The sequence below is a fragment of the Phodopus roborovskii genome, unplaced genomic scaffold (genome assembly GCF_943737965.1).
Source record: "Phodopus roborovskii unplaced genomic scaffold, PHOROB, whole genome shotgun sequence".
Classification (NCBI taxonomy): Eukaryota; Metazoa; Chordata; class Mammalia; order Rodentia; family Cricetidae; genus Phodopus; species Phodopus roborovskii.
The window spans coordinates 43,626,826-43,647,519 of NW_026126511.1; the positions used below are offsets into that span (position 1 = coordinate 43,626,826).

Sequence of the window (20,694 nt, forward strand, 5' to 3'; positions counted from 1 at the left end):
TGTGTGTGTGTGTGTGTGTGTGTAACTAACTCCCCATTACAATCTGGTGCTGTGTTTCCTTAACCCAGTATCAAGCATCAAACACCAAATTTTGGTAAAGCAGATCACATTTCAGATACACAGCAGAGGGGCTAAGGTGAATTTTCTACAGAGAGGCAGGCAGGATTGAGTGTTCTGAAGACTGTTCTATAACAAGTAAGGTTTCTGAGGGCTAGAGCATAAAGGAAAAGATAGTTACAGACAAAAAGCAAAGGGCAAATGTTCCCTTAAGAGCAATAGTGGAAACGCTAGGCTAGCCACAAAAGTCAGTTAAGGGTGAAGGAGATAACTTGAAGGGCATGGGAGGCACTGTTTTCACAGGAGATGGAAATCACAAGATGCAATGCATTGACACTACATAAACTTTCCCTGTCTTCCAAATTTCAGGAGTACTTTCTTCACTTAAAATCATCAAATCTTTGAGTCACTCACAAGAACCACTTTCTAAGGAGAAGCACCTCTCCTAGATGTTGACAAGCACGAAGGACTTTGAAAAGCCTGTCCCAGTGGGATTAAAGCTGTAGAACTTTAAAACCAGACTCCCCTCTCCCCATTATCTGACCACAGAAGAGCTGCCAATCTCTCTGGTTATCTTGCCAACCCTGAAGAATCCCTGTCAAGTCTCCACCTGCTTCTCAGGCTTCAAAAGCTTAAGCAAGAGAATTTCTCAGTGCTGTTCCAGAGGCCCTTTAGGGTCTTGTTCTAAGACCAACAGAGAAATAGTCTACCAACCAGGCCTACCCATGGAAACCATAGAGAAGGTTTTAGGAGATTTAAGTCACCACCCTGACACCCATGAGTTCAGTTTATCCAAACTGCTCATCTAATCACTCTGTTAGTCTGAGGAATCCCAGAAGGCTAGAGTGGAACTCTCTCAGAACCAGCATTCAAAACTGGATTAGAAACACAAGAACCCACACAGAATTCTGACCCATGTCCTAAGACTTCAGTTCTACTCAGACAGTTCTCAGAGCAAGAAGCATAAATCCAGGCACCACAACCTATCAAACAGCCCACCACACCCCCAAACAAAACAAGGCCAAAAACAAAAACAAACAACAACAGCAAAGACCCCAGGCCAAACCAAAACTTTATACCATGAAAACAAGAAATAAAATGAGATTTAAAGGCAGGCTGATTGTCAGCAAACACAATATATTTACTGTATTGGCATTTGCTCACAGGGCAAATGTTACAACATTACACCGTTTCAATATTTGTTTTTAAAAATGCTGTTTTCATTAACTATATTATATTGGCATAACAATGTGACAAGGAGTAAATGAAATGTTGGTGAAGAATCTCACCTTTTCACAATATCAAGCATTTTTTAACCTTAGTATAAGGTACTATAAATCCAAGAAATAAAAACATCCACAAAATATATTACATCTGGTTTGTCTTTTTCTAAGTACTCAACTGTATACAAAAGTCTTTCAAAAAATATCATTCCCCATAGGTTTTCCTGTTTAAAACCTGATATTTTTTTCTCTCAGTTCACATAAGTTAGAGTGCATTTTCTTTTGTTGTTTTTTTTTTAAACATGCAGACATATAAAAAAATCGGGATAGCACAACCTTTTGGCAACAAAGTATTTTTTTTTCTTAGTTTAGCTTAAATGTCTGAGAACAGTTTTATTAAAACAAAGGAAAAGTCAGAGTTATCATGCAGTGACATGCATATTTCAGAAGGAGGAAGGAAAAAAATTAAAGGATATTTGATTCCTCCTTCCAATTTTGAACTGACCAAAATTTTTGTTTTTTTAAATAATCATCACATTATAAAAAGTATTCAGCAAAATACTGTCTCTGCAAAGAAAGATTTTACCCTTCAGCTGAAAAAATATGGGCCCTCCTGGCAAACTTCTCCTTCTACAAAAAGCCCGAGTACCTGGAAATTCCCAATCCCCTACTCTTGAGTTTTCCCTCTCCTTTCGCTAGAGTCCTTTTAGTATTATTTATCCACCACCAAAAGACGGTGCTTTTTTATTAATTAAAAAAAAAGCGGGAAACGCATAAAGTGACTTTAAAAACAGACATTCTGTAAACTCCAGACCTTTGTCCCTTCTCTCTGGGCAGCTCACTGGCCACAGGAGAAACGACGCTAATAGGAAACAGTATACATTCAGTCAAGACTGTGAAGGAAGCTTCGTCACAGAGCACCCTTCTCTATGTCTCCACTTCTAAAGGGCCACCCTGTGTGAGGAAGGGCTGGGAAGGACAGCTGGGGTAGAGGAGCTCCTGAGAAGAGGTGAGGTAGGGCAGGGAGAAGGTATGATGAGGGCATGAAACAGATGTGCCTCATTCAGCAACACAGATTAATGCAAACATCCCCATCTATTTTTGAGGACAATTTGAACAGGATGTGTAGGCATATATACATATGTGTGCACATATATTCACATACACAGGTAGATATAATCTCATCGGTTAACATTTTCATAAAAATAAATCATTTAAAGCTGTATATGCCTACAAATTCTCTTTATTCTAGTGCACTGCACTAGATAACCAAATGCCTTAGATTTGATTTTGCTAGGAATACAATGTGTTATGTAAACATATGTGTATAAAGAAACACACACATACATCTACATACACACACCAACATCATATACATACATTTCCCTTCTATCTGTTGTGTTGGCGATCACAGAGGACAAATGAATAGAGCCAGCTTTCCCAGGAATGGGGGAAATGAGAGATGGGTATGTGACAGAGACAAATAGCTGGGTGGTTGATTGAGGCCTGCCTCTCTGGGTAAAGATCTTGAGAGACCTAGTGAGAACCTGAGAGGGCAAAGGAGACAATGGGAGGGAAAGGCAGAGGGCAAGCTCAAGAACACAGATTTTGGAAAGTGGGGGGGGGGGGCTGAGCAAATTATTTTTTTTTAAAGGCAGGCTCAGGAGATGGTGGCTCTTTTCCCCCAAAGATCAAACTGCCCTGAGGCCTAAGAGGGAAGCACTCGGAAAGGGAGGGGGCTTTGAGGGGCCAAACCCGAGGCGGCAGCAGCAGTACTGCAGCAGCTGCGTCCGAGGCATTTCTGTAAGAAACATTAGTGCGGAGCCGATGGAAGACCATCTCCTCCGGCCACATGCAGGTCCCCAGCCTGGGACATCTCCCAATGGCTTGGGGACCCTATGTGAAGAAGAGTTTGGGGGTAGACACAGCCCAGTTCAGCTCAAGAGTCTCACACACGCGTGCGCGCGCGCACACACATACACACACGCGCGCACACACACACACACACATACAGGCGAGCACGCACACACTCACGCGCATCACCGCACGCTAGCGCGCGTGCGTGCGGCGGGCAGCAAGCTCTGCGCTTTGGTGCGCTCCTTACCCCCTCCCCCTCTCGGGTATTCGAGGGGGAACACAGGGAGACACTGGAGGGGGAGACAGTGAGGTGCTTGGGTCTGGCGAGGGTTGGAGGGGCCCCGCCTTCAGTCCCCCGCAGGTCCTTGGCCCGGCCCAACGGCCCCTGGATCAAGGCGATCCTAACTGAACAAAGCGGGCTAGACGCCACCTTTCCGCCCCCACGCCTTGGCAAAGGGGGGCAGCAAGGAGAAAGTGCCTCCAGCTCTAGCCCCCAACCATCGGCCGGTGTGAAAGGATGGGAATGGGGGGCATCGAAGGGGAGGCAAGGGGCCGCACGTCCAGGGCGAGACCAGGGCGCGGCCCCTGCGCCTCAGTGGCTGGCTTTCCCCGCTGCTTTCAGGCGACCAGCCAGGAGGCACTCGTAGGGCAAAGAGGGGATCTGGGTGCCCGAGCCTCAGGCGCAAGTGGTGACCACAGGGGCCAAGGACACCGTGGGCGCCGAGGATGCAGAGGGCGCACCCCCTTTCTCCGACTTCTTCTCCTTTTGCTTGAGGTGGATCTTGGCGTGGCGCTTGCGCTCGTCGCTGCGCGCAAACTTGCGCCCACAGAACTCGCACGCGAAGGGCTTCTCCCCGGTGTGCGTGCGGATGTGAGTGGTGAGGTGGTCGCTGCGGCTGAAGCTCCGCATGCAGATCCGACACTGGAAGGGCTTGTGGCCCGTGTGGATTCGAAGGTGCCGAGTCAGCTCGTCCGAGCGGCTGAAGCGGCGGTCACAACCCTCTGCGGGGCACGCGTGGGGCCGCTCGTGGAGCGGGGTCTTGCTAGGCCGATTCGGGTACTTGCGGGGCCGGATGGGCTTGAGAGTGAGTGGCGGCTGGGGCAGGCTGCCGAAGCCCGGGTGGATCTGCTTGTCTTTGAAGGCCTTGATGGTCTCCAGAGGGGTAATAGGGGGTGGGTTGACCCGGATGGGGTCCATGCCCTGGAAAGGCTTGTGTTCCGGAATGGAGCCCATATCGTTGGGGTGGTGGTACAGGTTGTAGTCAGGAATCATGGGGAAAAGATTGCTGTCCAAGGCCGGCTTGGCCGATTGGTAATCCTGGGGAGAATAGGCGAGCCCAGGGTTACCCTGGGGGTCGTGGAAAGACACGGGCTCCGAGTAGAGATCACCGCAGTTGGAATAGGGAGGCAGCGCAGGATACATGGCCTCCACGTCGCCCTGCGGAGGCTGCACCATGCTAGCCGTGGACGTCTGCGTACTGAGTGCCCCTGAGGCCGGGGGCACCCCCAAGATGCCGGCGCTCATGAGGCTAATGATGTTGTCCTGGCACCAGTTGGAAGGAGAGTCGAAAGCGAACTTTCCCAAGTAGGTCACGGTCTTGTTGCCGGGGGCCGGCTGGAAAGAGCCCGAATAAGAGAGTTCCGGATTGGGCTTCTCGTTGGTCAGACCGATGTCCATCACATTCTCTGCGGAGAGCGGGGGAGAGAGGGGAGGGGTGAGTGAAGCCGAGCCGGCTCCGGGCTACGGCGCCCCGGTCCTTGCCTAGGAGTAGAGGGTGCGGCCGGCTGGAGTGCGCAGCGCGTGGGGTAAGAGGAACGCCGAGCCCGGCGCAAAGCGGGCGGTGCCGCGCTCCCCGGCGCAACCTGGATACAGCAAAATACTACGGATCGGGGAGTGGAGTGGCTCCGGCACACACACCGCACACGCTGCGCACACACTCACGTACCACACACATACACGCACGCGCGCGAGAGAGCATTGTTGTTCTTCCCGAGGTGGGGCGGACAGGTAGCTGCAGCTACAGGTAGTTTCAGACCCGAAGCGCGCCCGGCTCTCGCTCTCCAGCACACGCAACTCGACCTCTTCCCCCGGCCCTGTCTACTCCAAGACGCCGCGCCTTCATGCCCCAAGCGATGTCCCCCTATGGGCGCCGAGCCCGGGTGGCCGACCCAGAGCGCTTCGACGCTTTTGTCCTCGGAGCGCAGAAGGGTGCCGCCCGTAAAGGGAGCCTTTCCCGGCCCCAGTTTCCTCCCGGCCTGAAGGAGCTTTCGGCTCGTGCTGGAGGGGAGAAGCCTAGACCCCGCTAGGAGTGGAGAGTGGCGGAAAACCGGCCGGTGTCGCCACAGCGGGAGCAGCTGCCTTTCCCAAGCTCCCGGGTCCCAGGATCGCCCCCAGTGGCAAACCCTTTCCCCCGCCCTGTGGATGAGCCCCCTCCCTCTCCCCGCCGTCCCCACACCCCCAATGGCTTTGCTGAACGCCCGGAAAGGCAGCGTCGCAGTACCTCTCCCACCGCGGGGACTCCACGCCGCACATGGCTCCATCCCGGGTGGGAGGCTGAGGGAGTAAGGGGGGGGAGAGCGGGTGAAAAAGACGCTGAGCTCCTCCCGGGAAAGGGGCTACAGCACCACGCCTTGGGCACAGCCCAGCGATCGGGCCCCCTGCGTGGGGAGGGAGAACCCCAGAGCTGCTTGTACCTACCTCCCTCCGAGCGGCGGCTGCCCCCACCCGGGAGAACCGAAGCCTCAACCGTGGCGTCGCCAACCAAGCCTTCCCGATCTCGGAGGGCGGGAGGAGTGGGTGGGAAAAGCAACTCGCCCCCCGGAAAATTCCCAGCGCGCCCCCCATCTTCCCATCCGTCTCTCCATCCATCCATTTCTGCATCCATCGATCTAAGCATCCATCGCTAGCTTGCTCCCTCCTCCTTTTCCTCCCCCTTTCCTTCCTTGCTGCCTCGCCGCCTCGCTGCCACCCTTACCTGTAGCCATCTGATTGTAATGGGCTACCGAGTCGCTGCTGCCGGAGAAGAGGTTGAGCGCGCTGGGGATCTCTTCAGGGTACAGATTGTCAGGCAATTGGTTTAGCAAACTGCTCATGGTCACCGGCAGCTTCTCGGCGAGTTTGCCGGTCATAGCAGTCCCGAGCTACCGCCGCCACCGCCGCCGCCGCCACCGCCGCCGCCTGTTCCTAACGCAGCTTCCAGGCTAGCGGCATCCGAGAGGCGATCCGTGGTGCAGGGGAAAAGCATGCGAGAGGGAAAGTTCGGAGGGAGGGGGGAGGAAAGAGGGGAAGGGGTGGGTCAGGGGAGGGGATCTATTCTTTTGGGGGGGTGGGAGAGGGGCAAAAAGGGTAATCCTCTCGGGTGCTTCAGCTGGTGCGGTGCGACGCTGGGTCGTGGGGGTGGGGTGGGGCGTGTGCGGGGAGTGGGCTGGGGGCTGGGCTGGGGGGGATCTGGGCTCCAGGGGGTCAGACGCGGCTTCAGTATTGATCTCACAAACAGACACGCGCCCGCCGACCCCCCGCCCCCCGATCTGCCACAGCCACCGCCGCCGCCGCCGCCGCCGCTGCCACCTCCTCTGCCGCTGCTGCTGCCGCTGCTACCACCACCACCAACCCCGCCGCTTCCTAGCTAGCTCACTGCTGCCCAAAAGCTCCCAGCCAGGGAACTCCACCAGTCTATTTATCTGAGCCCCGGGAAAGCTCCGTGACGTAGCTGCCCATATATGGACAGACAAAGCCCAGCCGAAGGGGCGCGACGTCACAATGGAAGCTCCTCACAATGGAACATTAGAAAGCAGGAAGCGGGCCGCAGCCAACGTGCAGCGCCCGCACCACTCGCCGTTCTTAAAAAAAAGAGAGAGAGAGAGAAAAAGAAAAAAAAAAAGAAGAAAAAAGTCAATTAGAAGATTAGAAAGAAGGAGAGTGAAAGGAGAAAGGAAAGGTCGAAGCCGAATGCAAAGCGCGCGCTGCGCAGTGCACAGTCGAAAACCCAGTAACCAAACATATAGGTTTTTATTTGAAGTCTGCATTAGAGACAACATTTAGGGTGGAGAGGTGGAGCTGTTTGCCATTGGCCTCCAGCACTCCAGCAGGAAGAGTCCAATACACTAGGCGACAGGTCCCTTAGCAGTCTGGGAATTGTTGGGAAAGGGGAGGTGACTGCTTCAACCCAGGTACCCCCACCCCAACCCTGTCTTTCTGTCAACACCCTAACTCTGAACTCGGGTGGAGAGAGGGAGTACTTCCCTTTGGGGAAGGGGTTCCAATGTCTCAGGGCTCCTTGGTCTAGTACCTAGAACTTTCCTGCCTACAGCATTCTGATTCACCGCCCACAGCCTTGGCCCCTCCCTTCGCTCTTGACCGCGCGCTGACTCCCAGCTGTGCGCAGAAGTGGCCCAGGAATACGTTGCGCAGGGGGCAGAAGGCCCACATATTTGGGGGCGAGAACGTGAGTTTTTGATGAAGAGCAAAGAGTTAAGTTTGAGGGATAGAAAACACGTGCACTAAACAATTCCCAGATAAATTCCCTAACGGTTCTAAAGCAAACAAACCCCTTTGGCCACAGGATGGCAGGAGGGCCCAGCAGGCCAGGGCACAGCCACTGTTTACTGCAGCCGGAGAAGGGCTTGCGGCTGAATTACAGCAGAAGAATTCGAAACCCACAGTTTCTAAAGAGCCACGGCAGTCTCTGCTAGTCTCTACCCTCTTGGTCTCGCAAGGGGCTGTCCTCTTTGCTGCCTAAGGGTGCCTTGCAGTCAAGGGCGGCCCCTGTGCCGAACCGGGGTGCTGTCACCTCTCCGAGCGACAGCGGATCCCGGGGGTGGGTGATGTGTTCCCCGAGGCCTGCTCCTGAAGCGCGCAGCCTGGCTGAGAGCGAGGGGGAGGAGAGGGAGGGAGCAAGGAGGCGCGACCCCGAATCACACCGGGTTGGCGGGGGAGGATTCCCTCCTCAGTGGCCGCGTGGGCATGGTGAATCCTGCGTCCCCCGCTAGAGAGTCGGGGTTGGGGGAACTTGCATCTCTCAGGGGGAGGGGGAGTGTTGGCAAAGAGGAAGAGAGGATCCCCGGGCCTCACGCCGTGGGAGGTCCATGCGGGGCCGGGGACGTGTAGGAGGATCTCCCGAGCCGCGTATTGTGATGGGGGTGGATGACAACCTCACTCCTCTCCTCCCCTCAGTTTGGTGGAGAACATAGGGTGGGAAGGGCCCAGACTCCCCCGGATCTTCTCTAGCTCTTAGAAAAGGAGGGATTCCCTCCGCCCGCGATCCCCCTCTCTGCCACCCCCGCCGCCTCTCCCTCCAGGCTACCCATTCCTGTGCTCTAGAGGCATTGCGCCCCCCGGGTTCTCCTCCGCCCGCGCGGCGCGGGGAGACTGCGCGCTGCAGCGGTCCCGGGCTTCGGCCGGAATCAGGGCATGCAGCGCTTCCCGCCCCCGGCTCCATCCCTGGAGGGGGGGAGCGACCGGTCAGGGGCGTGGGTGGCGGTGTGAGCCTGGCAGGGTGCGGGAGGGGCCTCCGCGGCTGCAGGGAGGGTCGTGGGGCAGCGGGCCAAGCCGGGAAGAGCCATACAAGGAGCGGATCCGGTGACGCGCCGGCCGCGCCCCTTCTCCTGCTCTATTTGGCAGCAGATTCCGGTCCCCGGATTTGCATATTTTGGCATCCAGTGGAAAAGGGAAGAAGAACGGAACCCGCAGCCTTTAAAGGAACCGCACAGACTGTAGCGTCACCTAGGAAGGCGGTCGGGGGGGGGGCGTGAAAAATTAGTCTGGAGTTCTGGCCTCTGGCTGGAGAGCCTGGCAGTTGGGGAGGGACAGGACGTCTAGGGTACCCGCAAGCTTTGGGCGCGCCTCTGCAGCGCTTCCTGCTGCGCGTGAGATGGGAGGCTGGCGGGCTGTGGTGGGAGGGGTGGGGTGTCTCGGTGGGTTCCTACATTCTGCCTGGACGTGCCGCCAGGTTCTCAGTCCTGGAACAAGCTGCAGGTCTAAGATTGACTGCAATGACCATATCTCCCCGCGGGAGTCAGAGATCAGCCTGAGGGGGTGGTGGGAAGGAAGTGGAAGGCCTTCTGTGGCCCAGCTCAACTAGCAAGGGCTCCAGATATCACCCGCTTTCCACCTGTTGGGCTCTCTCCTGTGGTGGCCTGTGGTGGAAGCATTTTGGATTCTCAAAGGCTTTCCAGTTCCAGTGTCAGCTAATGCTCCTCCAAGGATTGCTTCTGAGAGGGAAAGCAAGTAGCGAGGCCGCTGGCTTGCACCAGAACTTTCATTGCCTACTAGGCAACAATGGAAAGTCTGTCGGCCTCCTTACTACCAGTTTTTCTAACTGAATGGAAGCTTTCAATTCACTTAAAGTATTTATCAGACCTTCATTGTGAAAAGGCAAACTACTGAACTTCATATCTGTTGACTGATGTAACAGTACAGGCCTCATAGGAAGAATTAAGAGCATTTTCATAGAGTACTTAAATACCAAGCACTCAGTAACAGCAATTTCTATTAAACTATGTTCTCCTCCATCCTGATGCATAGTGGACACACAAGAAGTGTGTCCAGAGATGCATCCAGATGGTGCAGTTAGTAAAAAGTGCCTAATGGGAGAAGCCATCCTTTCCAGCTTATCATGTACAAGAAATACTATTCATTTACAGAGAAAAGAAAATTTCTGTTTGGATACCTGGTAGCAGTGCCAGTCTAGGGATGTTTACAGAAGGGCCCCTTTCTGCAGGAGCCAAGATCTGGATTAAGACTTCAACTGGTGGTGGTGACACTAGGCCTGGATCAATCTGTAACACCCTGAAACGCCTTAAAAACTACAAGAAAAAAAGTATTGGCTGTGGCTCCCAGGAGAGGGTAGAGGATTCTGGGGCCATTTCTTTGCCATGAAAGGAGCCTACAAGCATAGGCCCTTAATGACTACTTTCTATTCAGGTTGCAGTGCCAACAGATGCCCTCTGTCACCCTGGATGATGATGGTAGGTAGAAGCTGTGGTTCTGTGCCAGGAGGCACACGCAGGTATTTGGAGTAGCACAGGGTGTTTAACAGTGGTGGGTTTGTAGATTACTGTAGCTCCCTGGTTGTCAGGGGTGGAATGCAGCATAGAAAAAGCTTTTCCCTCTTCCTCAGTGTCCCTCCTGGTGTGTTTCCTTTCTCCTTCCTGGAGTGGGGCTGAGGGTGTTTCTTGCAGGTTTATTGGCAGGCTCCAAAGAGAGTGCCAAGTGCCTAATTGCCCTAAGCCCTGAAGTTGTTGGGGAAAGAGTGGGCACTGGTTCAGGGCATTCTCCCCTGGAGCTGGTGAAAGGCAGGCAGGCCATCCCTGTGTAAAAGAGCCAAGGCTGCTGTCTCCTATGGAGGGGGAATGGTGCCTTTGTTTTGGTGAAGATAAAGAAGATGTGGTCCTGGAATTCCATGGCAGAAACAGGCACAATTCTGTCATGGACCTTTGTTCCAGGTATCTCTGAACTGTAGCTCTCCTTATTAACCAGTCTTTTATCTTCTAAGAGTTTCTCCTTTCCCTCATTAAAATGAATTCAACCTGGAGTGTTAACCATTTAATGCTTTACCTGTCTTAGAGGGCATTTGCATTTACGTTTATTTGTTTTTATGTGTATGGGTGTTTTGTCTTCGTGCATGTGTGCAGAGGCCATAAGAGGCCTTCAGGTCTCCTGGGACTGGAGTTAACACAGATGAGAGCCTCCCTGTGAGAGGTGGGAATTGGATTCTGATCCTCTGGAAAAGCAGCCAATCCCCTTAACTGCTGATCCATAGTCACAAGGGAATTTACCTTTTAAATGAAACTGCTTTGAAGTGGGGATAAAGCTCAGTGGTAAGAGTACTTGTGTCTCCTGATGAAGGCCCTGGTTTCCAAGCTTTCCAGCGACTTCTTTTTTTGGTGTGTATATTTTATGTATGTGTCCATGTTCATGTGCTCATGTTTGTGTCTCTCAATTGCTCTCTACCTTACTCTTTTTGAGATAGAGTCTCATTAAAGCTGGATTTCACTGATTGGGGAAAACTGGCTGGACAGAGAGCCTCAGGGATCCTCCTGCCTCTGTGCCAACCTTACAGCTGTGTGGACTTTTTACATGGGTGCTGGATATCTGAACTCAGGACTCCATACTTGAGCAGCACACATTTCTGTTTCAGCCCCCCCTCTTCCCCAGGGGTCTTGATTACTCATTGAAATCAGCTGAGGCTGGCCTTACTTGCCTCTACCTCCCAAGAGCTGGGATTATCGATGTGTGCCTTCACAAGTGACTCTACTATCTAGCAATTGGAGAAAAAAACAAAACAAAACTACTGAACAAGAGTTACTAATATCACCTGAAGATACTAAGCACAATTCTCAGAATGTCACCCAGGTACTAGAATGTAAATCTGGTTGTAAGACACCAGGCCCAATGATGAGAAATAAGAGTTTGGGGTTGCTTAAGTCACACCAAGTATGTGTATGGAGGACCTGTCCTGGTGGCTTTGCTCTTGAATGTCAATTGTCTTGAGGGTCTTCAGGTGCTTTCCACTTTTGGGTGCCACCCTGGAGGACAACTAAAGTCCTACTACTCATTAGTGAAATTTCTAGAAGTCAATGCCATTTCTTTGGTAATGACAGTTTAAAGGAGAGGCTAGGTAGAATTTTCCCAGAAGCTTGAAGAAGAAAAGTGTTAGTTTCCTATAGGGTTAGTGGGCTTCATGGGGCCCCTGATGCTGGCACTTCTGGTTGATTAAATCTCCAGAAGTTTGGACCAATGATACCTGATACCTGCTTTGCTTGGACAGGCCTGTATATACTGTTTTTCTTACTTTAAAAAATGTGGCCAGGCAGTGGTGGTGCATTCCTTTAATCCCAGGAGGCAGAGGCAGGCAGATCTCTGTGAATTTGAGATCAGCCTGGTCTAAAAGAGCTAGTTCCAGGACAGCCAAGAGAAATCCTGTCTTGGGGGGAAAAAAAGTGTATACATGTTTTGCTCCCTTTCACCCCCCCCCCCCCCGTGTGTGTGTGTGTGTGTGTGTGTGTGTGTGTGTGTGTGTGTGTGCACATCTGGTATCCATGGAGGTCAGAAGAGGGTGTCAGACTTATAGATCCAGACTTATAGATGGTTGTTAGCAGCTATGTGGGTGCTGGTAATCAGCCCCGAGTCTTCTGTGGGTGTTCTTATCCACTAAGCCATTTCTCCACACCTCATTTTCTTTACAACAGCCAAGTAAGGAAGATTTTAGGACTGTCTTCCTCATTTCTTACTATTAAGGGAAGATCTATGTGATTGGGAGAATCTTAGTAGCTCCCTGGAATTTAATGGGTCTCAAAATGGTGGATCTATTTGAACTCACCCCATGGAACTCTGAAAAGAACGCTTTTGACTCTAGCTGTTGTCCCTTTTGTGACTATAATAGAAGGAAGAAATGAGGTGGTTGGTGTAAGGGGGAAGATGGATGGAGCTACAGCAATTGTGAGCCATTACATGGATGCTGGTAATAGAACTAGGCCTTTTGAAAGAGCAGTAAGCACTATTAGTCACCGAGGCATCTCCATCTCCTACACCTTTAATTTTTGAAGACAAGGTCTCTCACTGAACCTGAGAACCTGGGGGAGAAAGCAATGAGGAATAGGAAGGAGGCTTGACTGTAGTATCCCAGCATGCTTTGGAAAGAAAGAGCCCAGGGGCCAGTGAAGGGGTGTAGGTGGCACTTGCACTTCCTAGGAGCTCTGCCAGAACCTGAGAGACTGTGTTACTCTGAGCTCCAGCCCTCCTTTCTAAAGCTGATGCAATGACCACAGGATCTTCTCCAAGGATAATCACATACTTCACTTTGTGTATTTTTAAATTTTGCATGTATGTATTTGGTGTGTGCACATGTGCTTGTGCGTGTGCATCCATGTCTATGTGTGTGTGTGGGGGGGGGTTGACTTGAAGTGTCTTTCCTCAATTGCTCCTTACCTTTGTTTTTAAAAAAGATTCTCTTGTAGACCAGGCTGGTCTCCAACTCACAGAGATCTACCTCCCCCCTCCTGTGTGTGTGTGTGTGTGTGTGCTCATTCACATCTGTGTGAGTTTGTTTGCACCATGCTCCCGCAATTATCCCTGGAGATCAGTAGAGAATGTCATATCCCTTGGAATTGGAGCTACAGGTGATTCCAAGCCTTATGGATACTGGGAAACAAGCCCTGGCCCTCCTGCTAGAGCAGCTAGGCTAGCACTACTGAGCCATCTCTTTTCACCTTAGAGTTTCTATGCAGTTCATTGATATGGTGAGGCTGGCCAGCTGGCCAGTGGGTTTCAGGGACCTTCCTTTCTCTGTGTCACTTCTTTACAGCTGGGGCTACAGGCACATACTTGGCCATGCCCAGCTTTTTCCATGGTTCTAGGGGTCTGAACTCAGATCCTCTTGTTTTACCTGGCAAGTACTTTTATCAAGTGAGCCATTTCCCCAGACAGACATACTTTTCCTTTAAAATCCATTGGTCTAACTAAACTCAAATGAACTCATATTAATCATGTAGAAATGGAATATTTGGGATCATACTTTAGGTAATTTCTGGGTGTCTGATAAAGAGAAAACATTTTGTTACACAGTACCACTTGCTGAGAGCGTGGGAGTAGCCACTAAATTCCCAAGGTGGTTTATCCTAGAGATCTCTCCCAAGAAGAACCAGTTAATTGTCATGGGTAATCCCAGAGGCTGAGCATCCAGGATTGAGCTGGAGCAGAGACGAAAGGGAACTATTAACAGGTAGAACTGAGAAAAGTGTACTTTGTAGGTAAGCATCCAACACTAGCCCTGGCCTGTGAATCAAGAGTTCTGCCTGATAAACTATGCATGTATGACTGGCTATGATTAATCTTATTCATGGGCTTCAAGAGAGTTGGACAACCCTCTTTTTCTCTTAATTTCAGCTCCAGGTTTTTGAATGAATTTCTAATGATGGGGGCTAGGAAGGGGAGAGGGAAAGAGAATCTTTCTGAGCTCTCTGGGTTTCTGACTATCTTAGGCAGGTGTGGGAGGAGTGTGTTCAAGTTCCTAGTTACAGTTAGAGGTTCTAGCAGGAGGGGCTGAGTTCCTGGGGCAAGGGTGGGGTGTGTGTATAGGGCGGGGGAGTGGGTCAGCAGATGAGGGCTTGTAATGGGAACTTTGCTGTCTTAGCACACACAGGGGCTCATAGAAGGTCAATGGAGTCATGTGCTCTTAGGGCCTGTTTCTCTCCTGGGACCCATTGTGGGATAACCCCTTCTCAGTTAGGAGGGATGGTGTCTCTGCAGAAAGGACTCTCAGGGGATGGTGCTTTTTGGAAAGAGGAACTTCATGATTCGAAATGAAGCAGAAAAGGTGTGTGTATGTGTGTGTGTGTGTGTGTTGGGGGGAAGGGCAGTATAGAAGGCAGTTGGGGAGAAAAATGAGGAGACAGAAAAGAAAGTAGGAGGGACCATGGGTAAGTTCTTAGCTCCATGGTTTGCAGTACACCTGCTTTTGCTTTATTCATAAGGCAGATGCTGACTCTTTCACCCTTATAAGAAAAACCCTAGGTTTTAGAGAGGTTGGCAGGCTTTGAGCTCTCATCTCAAACACAGCCCCAAACTGTTAGCCCTCTAGTCTCTTGCATCCCAGAGAAGATGGGGGGGGGGAAGTACATCTTTGGCCTCCTTCCTTCCTTCCTTCCTTCCTTCCTTCCTTCCTTCCTTCCTTCCTTTCCTCCTTTCTTCTGCTGTATGTATCCAGTCAAGTGGGATTCAAGGAAGCAGTTAATGACTCTCTAGAGCTCAGAACTCTTGCTCTTGGTGGGATTAGCACCCCACTCCGACAGCATCTCAGGTGTGGGTTTAATGCCACCAAGGAAATAAGTCTTTGGGAGTAGAGGGCTTGAGGCAGGGTCTCACTGTGTAGCTCAGGTTAGACTTGAACTCTTCATCCTGCTGCCTCAGCCTGCTACTGAGTACTGTGAATAGAAGTGTGGGCTCACAACTGCCTGTGACTCCATCCATCATCCATCCCACTTACATCAACCACTTCATCAGAGACTCCATAAATCCTTGTTCAAGATGGAATGTGCTAAATATTCTACCAGTCCTATTGTGAAGCCCGCGTGCTGGGGGGGGCACTAATTACCAGTGTGGAGTATGAGGGTTGAGGGACCCAGAAACAGTATAACCGGGAACCACTATGGATCCCAGCTTGGGGGTAGGGGTGGGGTGGAGTAGGAGTCAACCCAACACAATCTCAAGAGGTAATAACCCCATTAATTGAGAGGTAATGATCCTTGGCATTTTCATCTTCAAAGCCTTGAACAAACTGTAATTAATGCCCCCACCACCCGGGGGCATGGTGGGGTGTAGGGAACCTTGAGCTACTGTTATTCAGGGAAACTGAGGCACTGGCAGAAAATCTTTAGGAAAAGAGGAGTGGAGCCCAGCTCATCTGGGGTCTTCCGGGAGCTTGGAACACATCAGAGCACTGCCCTCTCCAAAACCTGGCAGCCTGGAGAGTGTTGGGGAGAAGCCAACCAAGGTCGTGTGTAGGATGGGAGAAGCTGAAGACCTACACAGACCTCGCTGCAGGTGATAGCAGGTGATTTGCTGGCGTCTCAACCTCAGGAGATTCTGCTCAGGCTGTGCCCAAGCTAGGATGCTTTGGGCATGGACCTTGTAGTCGCCAGCGTGTGCTCCAGTATCTTTAGAGCGCACAGGGAGAGGGCAAAGAAGTCCTTCGCGCCCAGATGCAGGCAGCCTCCCGACAGGCACATTCAGAGTGACTCATCGGGGGCGACTCCGAAATGCCTCCCGGTTTCTTCATCTCAGTCTGGCTACCCTAAACCCGGAGGGAGTTTTTCATTAGCATGATTATCCTGCTGTTGTTAAAAGCTGGTAAATCACACTCAGAGACTGAGGCCAGGAGCAGCCTCTGAACTGCAGTTGAGTTCACTGATCTCCAGATGCGGACCAGCGGCGGCGCCACTCCACATCTCCTGTGACCAGTTCAAGCCCAGATGTCCGGGTACCCGGGGCAAGACAAGCAGACTTTGTGTGGTCTCGGGTGCCATCTCTCCCCTCCCCTCCCCACCCGCCCGAATGCTCACCCGCAGGGCATACAGCCAGGTTCTGTTCTACTGGGTATCACCCTCTGCAGGACATGGGGTGGGTTTTCACAGCCTTACACCTCAGTCAGCCTTCTTGGCGGGGATGCTGTAGGGATGCCTTGGCTACTTGCTTTCCTACTCCTTCCACCCACACATTTGTGTGATCTCTTGATAAATGTGCCCCTTCAACACGTGTTTCACAAGGGCAGAAGAGTTAACTTCTGGATTTGCGCAGATTCTCATCGTGTCCTTACCTCTTCCTGACCACACACCATCCCCAACACCCAGGCAGGAGCATTTGGTCTTTAGGAGGCCATTGTGCCCCCCCACCAGCCCCCTTTGAATGATCAGTCTTCAGGAGCTAATAGAACAGTTTAATGACCTCCCATCATTCCCACCCTATCTCCAACATTTGACTATTTATTGTGTGCCCACTGCACCATCACACATTCAGTCTTAAGGCACTGATGACTGTAGATCAGGTCTTTGCAAAGGGGAAATGCAGGTCTCAGGGAGCTTCAATGTGGGTAGAGAGTAAACAAATACAGGCGATTTGGTGGTAAAGGGAATGGGGTAAAAATTATTTAGGAGTGGGTGAAGAGTGGTGAGGCCTATCTTGGCAGTCACTCTTTGATCCTTGCATTTGGAGGCCAACATATGGACCAGAGTGTTAGTCCAGTTATGTCTTGCCTCACTAGATGCTCTGAAAAATTCCATGTGGTCAGCATCTTTACTATTTATTTTTTAATCTCACCAGGGGCTGGTGAGAGGGCTCATCTGGTGGGTGACTGCTGCTAGGCTCAACAACCCCAGTTTGATCCTGAGTCAACTGGCCCTGAGAGTTGTCCATGCTCATGCCACGGCACATGCATATCCACATGTGCATTCTCACACAACACACACACACACACACACACACACACACACACACACACACACACACATTAGGGACAGTCAGATCCTGAAAGCAATTGTTTGGCCCCTGGCCCAGGAGTCAGCCCCTCTTCCTCTGGATTAGCTTCTTGCTCTACCACCAGACAGAGCTGTGAGGACGGTCATTTTCATAGTCTTTCTTAGGCTGGAGCGGGAGGGTATATTGGGGTAGCAGATCACTGGTGATGGTGGCTTTAGGTGCCCAAGCCCCAAATCTTAGGATCACACTTCTTTCTTGCACAAACTGTTCTTTTTGGGGTGGGGTGGGGTGGGGTAGAGAAAGCTTCTAGACCCCAAGTGAAAGAAAAAGTGGCCATGATGGAAACTCAAACAAATTCTTCCCCATTGCCCTACTTCCCTCCCGTGGTCACACTTCCGGCTGCCACCACAGGGTATTTTAGGCTCAAAAACAAAGCATCAGATCTATCTGAGCAACTTTTGTTCCATCGGAGTAGAAGCGGAGGGGCCTGTGGCTGCCCTGGGCTAGGCCACTTCCCCAGGGAACTGACGCGTTTCCCCTTCTCTGCCAAGGTCCAATTTAGCAACTTAGTCTGGCCAATTTTGGCTTCTCCTTTCCCTGGCTGGGCAGTGCACAGGCAAGGGGCCAGAGGTAGGGCTGCTAGAAGGATGGGCATGTGTCTGGATGCCTTCCTCATGAACTTTAAGGGAAGGCCTGGTTCCCTTCTTAGAGCACCCCCCCCCTTTCCTTCCCCACTCACACACAAGAAACCTCTACTGCAGTCATCAAAACGCCACTTGCAGCAGCAGGCAATTGCAAAGTGAGATTTGTGGTTAGGTCATGTCTGGTCCTTAGTCTCCTACAAACAGAGGTGGTTTTTTTTTTTTTTTGTGCTAGTGGTGGGCTGATGTGCCATCAGGCTGTGAGTGAGAGTATACTGAGGCTCAACAATGTAATCACAAATGCAACTTGTCTAGGATGTCTAGAAAGGTTGAAAGTCCATACCCTGTAGTGTCTATCGGATTCACACACCAGGTAATTTTGTGTGGGTTGCTGTGTTGACAGTATGTGTGTGCAGGATGCATCCAGTAGAGGTGTGTTGTAAACATGGATATTCATGCTTGGGTATGTGTGGATGGGCAGGACATAGCTGGCAAGAATCTTGGATTTCTGACAGCTGAGGCCAGTGTCCATCCATGTGGCCAAAAGTTAGGTTGTAGATAAGGGGTTCTTAACCTGTGGGTGGCAAATCAGAAATCCTACATATCAGATATTTACATCACAAATCATAGCAGTAGCAAAATTATAGTTATGAAGTGGCAATGAAATAATTTTATGGTTAAGGGGTTCACCACAACACGAGGAACTGTATTAAAGGGTTGCAGCATTAGGAAGGTTGTAGATGCTGCTGTAGATGTTACTTATGTGTGTGTCAAGACTTGGAGGGCAGGCTGACACATTTTAGCTGTGCTCGCTCAGGTAAGCTTGCTGTAGTGTCAGCCAGGGATGAGCCACGATTGGTACCCATGGGTGCCTTGATCTCCACCTTGCCATCTCAGGTCTCCTTTCCCATCCCTACAGACAGTAGCATCCCCTTCCAGTGTGCATGCCCCTGTCTTGTGAGCCTGTCTTTGACTGCTCTCTTGGTAGGCTTTGCAAGCACACAACTGGGTTGGGCAGTGACTATGCCATGGGTTTCCTTAGGGCATGTGCAAGACTGTCTCTGTTCCTGTGGATGGGAAGGGGTCTTGGGAAGCAGAAAGCATGTAGGCTTGTAAGCTGCTTCTCAGGCCCCTACAGGAAGCATGCTTCCCTGATTTCAGTGTGACACTGAATGTGAAAGTGGGAACCCAAGGCAGCTGAGTCCCCTCCTGATGGACGGCCTCTGTCTCGTTCCTTTTAACCCGTTGCTCCTGATTTAGGATTCTAGTTAATGATTCTGTGTGTTGCTTTGGGTCCCTGAAGCAACCATGAGGCTCCCCTGCTTAGGTTTTGCCTAGCTGGCGTCGGAAATAGACGTTGCCTGTGGGAGATTCCAAGGCCATCAGAGACCCAGAGAGGGTGGCTGACTTGCCCAGGCAAACAGAGCAGTGAATGGTAGAGATGGACGGCCCACCCACAGCTCCTTTGCAGCAGAACATATGTGGCCGTGCTCTTTTCAATTCCTGATTCTTTGCTGGTCTCAGAAGGGGAGATATGGGCCCAGGGCATACACACATGCGTGTGTGCATTCGTGCATGCACACATGTGTACAGGTACACATCTTATGTGTCTCTTAGTAGTTACTGGAGGGGGGCAGGCAGAGGTAAATTAATTATCAGAGGAGAAAATGTGTTCTGGAATTGCCTCAGGTTTTATTAAGCTGGCTAAGACAGTGGGGTAAGGTCCTAGAGGTGAGTGGCTCTGCTCTCCACTCCTTCAAAGTGGATTAGACACCTGGAGAGGCTTGGGGGTTGGGGGGGGATGTTATTCTGAGTGAAGGGTCTTTATCTTTACTGGGAAATGCTTGCCAGTTGCTAAGGAACTGTCTTTCCTGATTCAAGCCTCCCAATGTTTTCTTAGTTTGGGAGGGGGATGCTGGGCTGGGGCTCAAGCTCTCTAGCTATTGGCCCTCTCCCTGGGTTGCCTGGGCTCTTATGGGTCTGACAGGAAGGACTCTTATCTGGAGGAGGCGGCTGGCTCCTTGGCCTGAGCCTCATTGCTTGTTTCAGCTGTGGAGAACAGGTGAAGGAGAGGCAGGGAGGAAGAAGAGGAAAACACCAGACACTCCATTCCAGTGTCTGCCCTGCTATCTTATCTCATTTAACGTAGTAACCTATCCTGGAAAGAAGTCATTTTTCCCTGCCACACCTTCTCATTGTATTTTTTATTGCATTTGAAACAGAGGTCTGAAACAATTAAGCCACTCAAGGCCACTATATGGTCATGTGGCAGACATCCACGTGAATTTAGGTCTTGGGGAGGGGGGGCTTTCTTTCTGCTTTCTGGCTACTTAGTCCTAACACCTAGATACACTGCCACCATCACCACCACTGACATCACCGTCTTCACCTTCACCACCATCACTACCGTTACTATCATCACTACTTTCCTCAAGGAAAAGGTGGCTTTCCCTCCTTTTCCACTTGTCTACCTTTTGTAGAAGTAGCTATCACACAGGTGTATGTGGGGAGTACAGAAGGGAGATGCAGTTAATCCATGGTGGAATGGTGGCCTTTGGCAGGGAGGGAGTGGTGATATGGTCTTTGGCCGTGTCATTCTGTTTGCCTTGAGTACTCTGGGGCCCTAGCTGTCTCCACAAAGGTCTGGGAGTACTAGTAGCTTTGTTTGGTCCAGTCAAGCCTCCTCCCGCAAGTGAACAAAAGACCCAAACTTCATTTTATATTGCCTAGGGAGTAAAATTAGAGTTCTGTTTCTCTATGGATACTGCTTTAAGTTAATATGATATTTTTTCATTGCTTTTTATGAGTCAAGAGAGTAGGGCCGTTTCCTCATCTATAAAATGAGTATATTACTACTTGCATCGTTAGGTTGTTGTGTCAATCAAATGAGAGAACAAGTATGAAGACCCGAGTAAGCTGTGATTCAGTGTGGGAACACAGCAGT

General features: G+C 51.1%; 2 protein-coding genes across 4 annotated transcripts in view; both read right to left on the bottom strand.

Moving 5' to 3' along the window:
- Positions 1-20,694, bottom strand: part of Reep4 (receptor accessory protein 4) — an 816,909-nt gene that overhangs the window by 422,565 nt on the left and 373,650 nt on the right. The gene's annotated exons all lie outside the window — the stretch shown is intronic.
- On the bottom strand, positions 1,112-6,653 carry Egr3 (early growth response 3). 3 transcript variants are annotated; one of them, XM_051195435.1, is made up of 3 exons: positions 6,113-6,260; positions 5,639-5,691; positions 1,112-4,823 (listed from the first exon to the last, which is right to left on the bottom strand). In XM_051195435.1, exons 2-3 carry the CDS (start codon positions 5,676-5,678, stop codon positions 3,814-3,816), a joined length of 1,050 nt encoding a protein of 349 aa, XP_051051392.1. In that variant the 5' UTR covers positions 5,679-5,691; positions 6,113-6,260; the 3' UTR covers positions 1,112-3,813. The 3 variants fall into 3 exon arrangements, with proteins under 3 accessions (XP_051051392.1, XP_051051391.1, XP_051051393.1); XM_051195434.1 differs by lacking the exon at positions 5,639-5,691 and having other exon boundaries at positions 6,113-6,653; XM_051195436.1 differs by lacking the exons at positions 5,639-5,691; positions 6,113-6,260 and adding an exon at positions 5,084-5,472.